Source organism: Eurypyga helias, unplaced genomic scaffold (assembly GCF_000690775.1).
Source record: "Eurypyga helias isolate BGI_N326 unplaced genomic scaffold, ASM69077v1 scaffold11807, whole genome shotgun sequence".
Lineage (NCBI taxonomy): Eukaryota > Metazoa > Chordata > Aves > Eurypygiformes > Eurypygidae > Eurypyga > Eurypyga helias.
In genome coordinates, this window is record NW_010261156.1 from 48,857 (window position 1) to 58,758 (window position 9,902).

Consider the following 9,902-nt stretch of genomic DNA (forward strand, 5'->3'; position numbering starts at 1 on the left):
CAGGAATCTGGCTCCTGAACCCAGCTTCTTCTGAAGAGGAAATCTTTCCCACTGTTTTTCCTCCATTATCTCCATGAATTAGCTTTTCAAAAAATATAATTGCAGTCTAAAACTATCCAACTCAAAGTAACAGAGTTGTGTGTGAACAGACCCGTGACATAGCCCATCCAGTTCTTGATACCGGAACCACGGTCTCAATTCACATTCTCCAAGTGCTTTCTGGCCTAAGGCTTAACACTTTGTTGATGAAAACCTGCAGCTTTCATTGCAGTTACCTCTAAAATCCAGGCTTTCAAGGAAGAAGAGTCAAAATTGAACTGGCCACCTGCAAGCTACACGCTATGGAAAGGTGTGTGTTGTGTGTGGTTCATGGCCCTCTGTAGAAAGCAAAACTCATGTGTAGCTGATTGAAGGACTGTGGTGTAGCAAATTAGCAGAACTCTGTCCTTTTTACAAACATGAGGGATAGATTCAGGGTAACTGCAGTAAAATTGTAATAGTTACTCTGGATTAAGATAAGGCTGGTTGAAGAGCAGAATCTGCACTGCTTAATTTTGCACTTTTGAGAATTTCAAGCTAAAATATCTACCCAAGTGACTCATGAAATAACCAGGATGTAACTGAGAAGATAAATAGACTCAATTGTTGCAGATACATTTGCATATACAACCACCTGCAACAGGCCACTTGCAAAGTCTTAACATCCTAACAATCAAGTACCATTCTTGTCCCTTTGAATTCAAGGAGTTTTATCATTATTTTTGATGGGACAAGGCTTTGTTTTTCAATGTTGTGATCCTACCTACCTGAGGAAGGGAAAGTTGTATCCTGGGCATGCCAGACTTAGGTGTCAATGGTAGCAATGATACAATTTGTGGAAAAGGATCAATGTCCACCTTTCGTCTCTCTTGCAATGTGTGCCAGAACTTCAGTTTTGCACTGGCAGTTTCTATTGCTGTTGAATGAGTGACACAAAATCTGGGACCCCTAGGGGAAAAAAAAGCTAATAAGTAGAACTTTCCAAAACATGAATACTGAGCTATTTGGTTTCTTTTTCTTTTTTTTTTCCCATGATGGTGTTTACTGTATCAAGATCTGGTGTTATATGCACCTAAAATTAAAGATTAGTTAGTGTTAAAGATAAGTTTAGACATTGTGCTTCTCCAAACCTAAAACCAAGCTACACATAAATAATCATAGGTTGTAAATTCTGCACCAATACATAGTTACTTTCCTGTGAGTCTGCAGTAGGATATTCCCCATCCATCCTACAGGAAAGAATAGGAAAGGATTGTAGGTTACAGGACATAGAACACAACTCTTGTGAGGCTCCACAGCAAAGTTCACAATTGCAGATATTTGTTTATGCCTGAAATTTGTTGATCCCCCTTTGGGAGGAGAGAATATCTTAAAAGAAATATTTTATGTTTTGGAAACAGGTTGGAATTTGTATCCTTGCTTAAGCTGTCAATATGTAAAAGGCATTTTGTCTGACAGACATTGAACAGTCAAGTCTCAGGGTCAAATCGCACATAGATGTACACACAGATCATTCTCAGAAACCTGAGTAGAGTAATATGGAGTATAGGCTAGGACAGACTTAACTTTGTATGCCTGGCAGGTTTTCTCTACCCTGTAGCCTAAAGGTTAGTTGAACGGTATCCAAGGCAGCTGTACACAAAGGAGCTCAGATGCTCTGGCAGTGAAAAACCAAGAGCTCAGTAAGGCAGATCTATCTGGCTTCATAGCAGATTGCAATGTAGTTTAGGCTCAACTAAAAATTCAGAGGCAGAATCTGCTAGTATTTTCGATGACATTGCTTCCCATAATTGTAATGGGATAAATGAGATTAAATAAACCTAACAGGCTTATCAAATAAAAAGGAAATGTATTAAATAACAGAATCTTAATTCCTGTTGTCTTTTTCATACCAGTAAAGAAGAAGAGGTTTCACTACTTCAGGCTGAATCCGTCTCAAATGCCTTATATTCCACTGATCTCCATGCAGTAGATCAAGTCTGAGTAACACTTCCGAACTGAGGAAATAATCTCCACTGCTCAGCAGATACAGTCTTTTCATCTTACTGAGTTGCCTTGAATCAACAAAAATAGTCACATAAGTATGTCTCAGACACTATACAGAACCAAGTACAGTTCATCCTACTGGTTAAACTGCTGTCATGCAACATGTTTTGAATTGTAAGTGGCAGAAGCCAAAACAATTCTTCTGTAAATTGGAGACAGGTTGTGTATAAGATGAAATGTAGAGTGCCTTAGAACAGACAATCTGAATCCAGCAGAGCCTTTCATTAAAGCAGTTTGTCATGAATGCCCTACTTGTGAATTTAAGTTCTTTTATTCTTTTTTTAATTTCTGCCATCTGTTTTCCAAATCTCTTTCTAACAAAGCCTGAATAGTTTGATGATTCTGACTTCATGAAAGCTTTGCTGGAAACATGACTCTGCAAAAAGAGTTTTATCATCTTCAGCAGTCGTTCCTGACTTAACCTTGTCAAGACACTCATGATTACTTCTCATGATTACTTTAATTTTGTCTGTTCTATTCAAACATTATGATTTATTCTGAAGTCTTAAAACCTACATTGATCTAGCTGGGTTATAAGTATTAAAACAATGGGAATAACTGTGAAATAGTGGGAAGTACCTTTGCTGCCTTGTAGTGTCCTTGAGAGATTTTAGTCTTTCAATATCCATCCAGAGCCACCAGTACCTCTCCCCAAGTGTTCCTTTAATGAACTTCTTGAATCTTTCAAAATCTTGTCTGTTCCCAGTGTCGTAAGTCCTGTGACTAACACACCAGGCAGCCCTACTGTCTGCCCCATCACTTTCAGAACTTGATCTTAAGCTTGCTTCTTCAGTATCTCGTTCTCTTACATCTCCCTTGGAGTCCAAGACAGTAAATAGAGAAGGACTTTGGAAAAAGAGTGAGTCTGCAGTACCACGGGCAAATTCATTGTTTGCTAAATCATGTGTGAACACTTCAGGCTGTTTGTGGAAATCCACATCACTCTCAATGTCAGCAGCTGGCTGGCGGGTCAGTTCTGAGACAGGTTCCTTCATTGCAAATTGAGTATAAGCTGGTATGAATTCTTCTGGTGTCTGAAAAGTCATGCTTTCTTGTCCATTTTCTTCTGCTGCTGCACTGTCCCATTTTGGGTCTAGACAAACTCTTAACTGAGTGTGGGAAGGAGGTTCAGCAACAGCCACAGAAGAACCCTCCTCAACCGCTCTGGATCTCTCCCTAATAATGTTGGCTTTTGCTGATTCTGTCCTTGAAGGGGCAAGGACACTCCGTTGGTGGCATTCCTTAGACAGGGAACCTGCTTCTGCAACACATGAGAAAAGATCATTGAACAACCTTTTGGTTTCAGGACTGTTCTCTTGCATATCAACATTTCCAAGATAAAACATGCAACGTCTTTCCATTGTGTTACTGCCCAACAATTAGACCATGTCACACTGCAGAGCAAGGAATAGGAGAGGTGCTTCCGCTGCTGCTATCTGGCTAGAAACTCAGCCCCATGACTCAGAAACTCATTCCCTGTTGAATTCCAGCAGAGCAGCAGAGTTCAGGAAGAACTCCCTCTGGAGCCAATTGTCTTGTTTACTCAGCTGAGCATCCCAGCTCCTCAGCATTTGTTAAACCACCTTGTTGTGCTGGAAGGCCTGGTTTCTTCCTGAGCATTTGGTCATAGTTTGATCAAAGTCACAGTATGTAGCAGGATTGGTTTTTGTTTAGGCCTGAGGAAGCTAGTAAGTGATAATTCTGTGTCTACTTACATTGGTTATTGCAAAAGACTAAAACATCAAACAGGCCTTTGTCAGTTGGGTAAAATCTTGACATACATAGAAGGACAACAAAATAAATTATTATGTAAAGGGTTCTTGAAATATTTAACAATCCTCAGTCCAGTCTACCACCCATTTAGAGACGTTCCATAACTACCGTAACTAACAGTCACCAGCCTGGTTTTTTAGTCTACACCTGACTACTTCATTCCTTTTGCCCAACCCCTCATCGCCCCCATGGTATTAAGTATGCCCTGCCATCCTGGTCTGTTGAGAAAGAAACTTAGTGCTTTGACTTGTTCAAATATCTTGTCTACTTCTGCCAGACTTTCAGCAAACAGAATATTTTTGGAGCATGTTAGCAAAGATAGCCTTGACTCTACGTACTGATGAGCTAGGTTAAAGTCAGTCCTGTAAAACCGGGCAGAATTACTACAGATTTTGTGAACAAAAATAGAATCTACATGAAAATAAGAAAAACAAAAAGTCATAATCAATTGTGGCTCTACAATATCTTTGTTATGAAGTGTTTAAACTATAAAATGAACTGAATCTTCTGTATTTCCCTAAAGCTGAGATGTAGGTTTTTATACTTTTTGTATCATTGAGGAGACTGCTACAACCTCTGAGCACATGCACTACATCAGGCTGTGATAGAAAAGGGCTAAATCTCTCAGATCCACTAAATTCACAATTGTAATGTTATCAACCTGTGTAACCCTCTGTGGTGGCCTAGTCAATGAATGGCAGTGGCAGTTAGACATTCCTTCCACCTTTCCCTGAAAATAAGCCACGTCTGACCAATGCTGGCCACTGTCACAGACACATACTTGGATTAGGAACAAGGGATAGATATTCCCTGCTCTGCATTTAGATGATTTCATGTGTAAGAACATGTGGCACAATATGTTGACATTAATATAAAAATCAGTGGGATTTAAAACATCTTTTCTTCTTTCTAAAATATTTCAAGTGTTTTCACTTGACAAAGAAAAATTACAGCTTCTCAAAACCGTTCTGTGAAATTGAAACACGAGGAATGATTTCACAGGACCTGAGGCAATTACAAAGAGATACACACAGCTCCCGAGTAATCAAAAGCCAAGTGGCTCTGGGTTTTGCTCAAGACAATAATTGATAACCCTGATCCAGCTGAAGCAGTGAGCAAAGAATTCAAGCTGGATTTTCGAAGCAAATTCCTTTAGCTATTGAACTCTCTCTAATTGCAGGCAGGCTCTGAGAAACTTAGCTAATGCTCTTTATTTCTTCCAGTGCCTGACCCTGGCTTTAAACTGAAAGAGGGTAGATTTAGATTAGATACAAGAAAGAAATCCTTCACACAGAGAGTGGTGAGGCACTGGAACAGGTTGCCCAGCGAAATTGTGGATGATCCCTCCCCTAGGAGTGTTCAAGGCCAGGCTGGACGTGGCTTTGAGCAACCTGGTCTAGTGGAAGGTGTCCCTGCCCATGGCAGGGTGGTTGGAACTAAATGGTCTTTAAGGTCCCTTCCAACCCAAACCATTCTGTGATTCTATGACCTCTACACCAGGTGAATCCTGTGCCTAAAAAAAAGTTTTCTGACAGAAAGAATGCTGGATTTCCCATTAAATAAGCATAAAGAAGAGCAATAAGCACATGCAAAATTAAAGACTGTTATAAAGTTTTCAGAGGAAGATATAAAAAATTCATTGAAGCAAAATGCTGTTGACTGCAGGACAACTGCAGCAAAAGAGGACAGAGACGCTTTCCACAGGCCTGTGCCCAGCCCACTGCAATACAGAGCTACACTAGCTTACAAGACTCTGCAGAAATAATGCCTGTGTGACCTCCCTGCTCAAAGTGAGACAAATCCTGGCAGTAGAGTCATGAGCTAGAAACAAGTGAGACTTTACTAACTTCATTAACAATCCATGTATCAGCAATACATTTAATGTGTTTGGGGAGGAAGACAGACTTCTGGAGTTACCATGTCTTCCAATTTCCCATTCAGCCATTGGACTCCGAGGTCCCAGCAGTACAAGTCTCAAAGTGGAATGGCTGCTTTTTCCTCTAGGAATGGAGGAGAAAGAACTCCTGACATATGAGCTGAGACTTCTCTGTTCATCTTGCTATTGCTCACAGAGCAGAAGCAAGGCTATGCTATCAGGTGTGTCCATATGTGCAACTGTATGTTCTCTCCAAAACCTTTGGAACAAAAAAGGAACAATTTCATTTAAATTTGTCAGACAGTAGCATCACAAAAAATTGCATTCTATAAGATTTATAAAAATTGGCAGCCAAAGGTCTTTACGTGCCCAACATAAATACCCTAAGAACATGGCTGCAACACAAATCATACATTATCAAATACCCAAAGAATTCAGACAAGAAAGTATTTCAAAACAAATCGAATGGGGAAAAAAAAAAAAACCAACCTCAGCTGAAACTTAAGGTATCTGTAAGACATAAATATGTAAGACAAGAGGTTTCTACTATCACAAAATTACTTGGCTATTAGCTCAAATTTTCATTTAATGTTGTGGCTATGGAAAGAAAAAAAATTGCTTTCTGAGGCCTAATATACTACGTGATACCCAGAAGGTAATAAGTGGAATGAGAAGCAATTCCTCAGAAGGCCTTTTCTGTCCACCTAGTCAGAGTTGTGTTATAGATGTTATGACTGAGACCCTGTTACTTACCCAGAAGGCTATCTTTTTCACTTAATGAATTGTCTCTTTCATGCTGCCCAGGCAAACACTGAATATCTTGAATTTGACTAGAAGCTACAGGATGCTTGTTCTGAGAAACTGTAGCCTAGGAAAAGAAATGTCATAGAATAATTCAGTTGTCTCTATTTATTGCAGTGCTTCTGAGAGCAGAGGGCCTACTGTCTGTAGTCATTTTGTGCAGTCTGTTTGTATAGATTTCTGTAACTTAGCTCCCAGCAAAGAGAGCTGTATGGCAGTAGCTGAGTATACTTGTAACACGTTTTCTGCTTAAGCTGTATTACAGCCCATCAACTTTCTGTAATATAAAGAGCTTTGAAAATAAGGGACATTCAGACAATCGGTTGTCCAATTAGGTTCTGACCGCAGTTACAATAATTTAACCCAGTGCATTCAATCTCTCTTGGTGTTACACCTGCTAAACTTGTTTATTTTACCTGGCCAAGCGATATGTAGAACTTCTTCATAATCAATGAGGTGTCGTCCTCAGCAGGGGGAGAACTTGCATCTTGCTTCCTTATCCAGGGATAGTAGTCACTATCTATAATGAAATTAATTCCAGTCTTGCTCCATTCTACCTGTGATATCAATTTAGCTAGCCTGAAATTAGATGTTGAGAAAATAGTTAATTTTGCTTTTAATCAGAGAAATTTGATTTTTTCCCCATAATCAATGAGGTGTCATCCTCAGCAGGGGGAGAACTTGCATCTTGCTTCCTTATCCAGGGATAGTAGTCACTATCTATAATGAAATTAATTCCAGTCTTGCTCCATTCTACCTGTGATATCAATTTAGCTAGCCTGAAATTAGATGTTGAGAAAATAGTTAATTTTGCTTTTAATCAGAGAAATTTGATTTTTTCCCCAGAATAGGCAATAAAAAACAAATCTAAAAATAAATTGCTACAGAGAACTTCATGATCTGCTTTATTATTTCACCTTTTGCCTACTGTCATATATGCAAATGCCAGTACTGCCATGCCACAGCCCACCAGCTTTACAGATGGTGGCCTGCTTTGCATTGTCCTCATACAAGCAATCATCCAGCAGCAGTGCCAGAGCAGTGGTCATACGGATGATAACAAGACAGCTGGGACTATCATATTCACCTGGCTGCTGTATGAGGAATTCACAGTACTGAACAGCACCCCAGTGCTGCCTTGTGTTAGTGTGAACTTCCCAACGGTCAGGAAAGGCAATCGTAGAACGACATGATGATAGGAACATGCTCTGGGCCCAAGAACTGGGGCAGAACTTAGTAACTAAGTCAGAAAGCGGTACAAATCCAACCAGGATGCATGTGAAGAGAAGGCAGCCTCTGCCTGAGCCTACAACCATGAGTGAATACCCAGTTTCATTTGTCCCCACTATTTAAGGGCAAATAGGATTTCAATCTAAGGTTGGGGTATCTTCAGACAAGTTTCTCTTTTAGCATCTCAGCTTATCTTGATCCTCATTGAAGAAAGCAACTTAAACCACTGATACGAATGGAAATTAGGTGCATGCTTAGTTAGTTTTATGTATTTCTATTAGCTAACTCCTTAATCAAAGAAATACTTTGCCATAGCAGATCAAACTTAGTGTTTCATGAGGCCCAGATACGTGTCAAGCAGAGTGCTGCTAAAGGTAAAACAGAGCACTCTTTCACGGTTTGCTTGTTCTTTGTGCAGCTGTCCCCTTGAATCTAAGTGTGGTCTTCAGGTTATCAAAAGTTTAGAATATTTTGAAATTCTAAATGTAGACATCTATACCCCAATAACTAGTCTGTCACTGCAATCAGCAGCTTGAGTTTTGTGAACCGTACTGCCAGGCTGCTTCTCCTCTTAGGACCCTGACACACACTACAGTTATCAACATCAAGACAGAACCTTAAGGGGTGTGGAGGCAGATCCTCTCAGAAAACACACTGAACCTCCTGAACATCTGCTGAAAGGACATCTGGAAAAATATAACAAGTGTATAACTAAAATGTCCAACTGTGCCACGGCATCCCACAGAGAACCTTGCAGAAGGAAGCCTGACAGTGGGCCCAAAGACACAAAACTAATAATTGAAATAAAAAGGACTGGTTGGTTTTTTTCCAAATAAATGTCATGGATTCATAACTTCCACTTACATGGCTTATACATTGATTAGAGAAAGATTCATTGCTACCATGATATCTCTGTGGAACAGAGATTCAGAAATCAGTAAACCCCACTCTCTTTGTAATGGCATAATATAATATGAAATTCACGGTCAAGGAAAGTTACAGAATGATGAGTGAAAAAGTTATTGATCCAGGTCACTAAAATATTAAAATTAAACAAACAGGACAAGAGGGGGGAGAAAACATATTAAGAGTATTGTCAGGATGAATTAACCAGAAAAATGTACAATTTTAAACTGAGAGACAGCATAAAAGATTGCAGTACCTGTATTCAAAGTAACAGTCACTTTCTAGAAATGCTGGAAGCCTTTCTTTCTTAATCCACTGCATTGCTTGTTCTCGATCAAGACACTATTAAAATATGAATGCCAAAGTTTTGCATTATTTTTTACTTTCTGGTTTGTTTGCCATGTAATTCATCCTCTCCATCCCTCGTCTACAGAAGCATTGCCTCAGGAAGAGAAATATACAGTGAACATCACCTTTGTGATACAGTTTAGGCTTAATCAGCCTGGGACAATAGAGTTAATTTCCTTTCCTAATAGCAGCTAAAAATGTCTAAATCTGATTTCACCTATAAGAGTACAACTTCTTTAACAAATCATGGGTGTTTTTTTCTTCAGAAATAATGTGTGTATGAATCATGTTTTTCCTGTACAATTCCAAATGCAAATTAGATGCTCATACATTTTCTGTAGTTGGAAACTGCTAATTTTTCTGATTTATCACATTTTATAAATAACCACTATTACATTTTTCCTCAAGAATTTGAAGAATAAGGAATCCTTAAATTAAATTATACTCCCAGAATGAGAGCACTGTAGATTTTAAAATCAAAATCAAACAAATAAGAAGCCAATCAGTTATCACCTTTCCCGTTTTTCTGTTGGAGCATTGCATAACTGCATGGCACGCAGTAACTCTTACAGTGGACTCTTAAGTCTGATCAGGCCCATAACAGATTTCTGCTCAGGCGGTCTAAGCCTCGGTGCTTCATCAAAGCAAAAAGGTGCCTCCAAAGGGTGGTTTGGGGGGTGAAAGGAAAGTGTTGAGCAGTAAGCTGCACAGAGCCAGCTAACGAAAAACTATACCTAGGGTCTTACACAGAGAGCAGGATCTCTGACTGTGAACCACAGTGATCCATAGCTGTTTCCCTTAGAAATTACACACAGCACACTTTATAAATTTTTTTTTTTAAGAATATACTTTTTCCACTCTTAGGGGATGACCTGTTTTATTT

General features: G+C 39.3%; 1 protein-coding gene across 1 annotated transcript in view; it reads right to left on the reverse strand.

Annotated features, from left to right (window-relative positions):
- The window catches only part of RGS22 (regulator of G-protein signaling 22), a gene marked incomplete at both ends in the record, with an annotated part of 43,920 nt that extends 34,907 nt beyond the window's left edge, over positions 1 to 9,013 (reverse strand). The window contains 7 exon segments of the mRNA XM_010155268.1: positions 807 to 987; positions 1,932 to 2,093; positions 2,665 to 2,913; positions 3,028 to 3,280; positions 6,476 to 6,602; positions 6,952 to 7,114; positions 8,928 to 9,013. Coding sequence (XP_010153570.1) covers positions 807 to 987; positions 1,932 to 2,093; positions 2,665 to 2,913; positions 3,028 to 3,280; positions 6,476 to 6,602; positions 6,952 to 7,114; positions 8,928 to 9,013 — 1,221 coding nt within the window.
- Between the last annotated feature and the right edge of the window lie 889 nt (positions 9,014 to 9,902).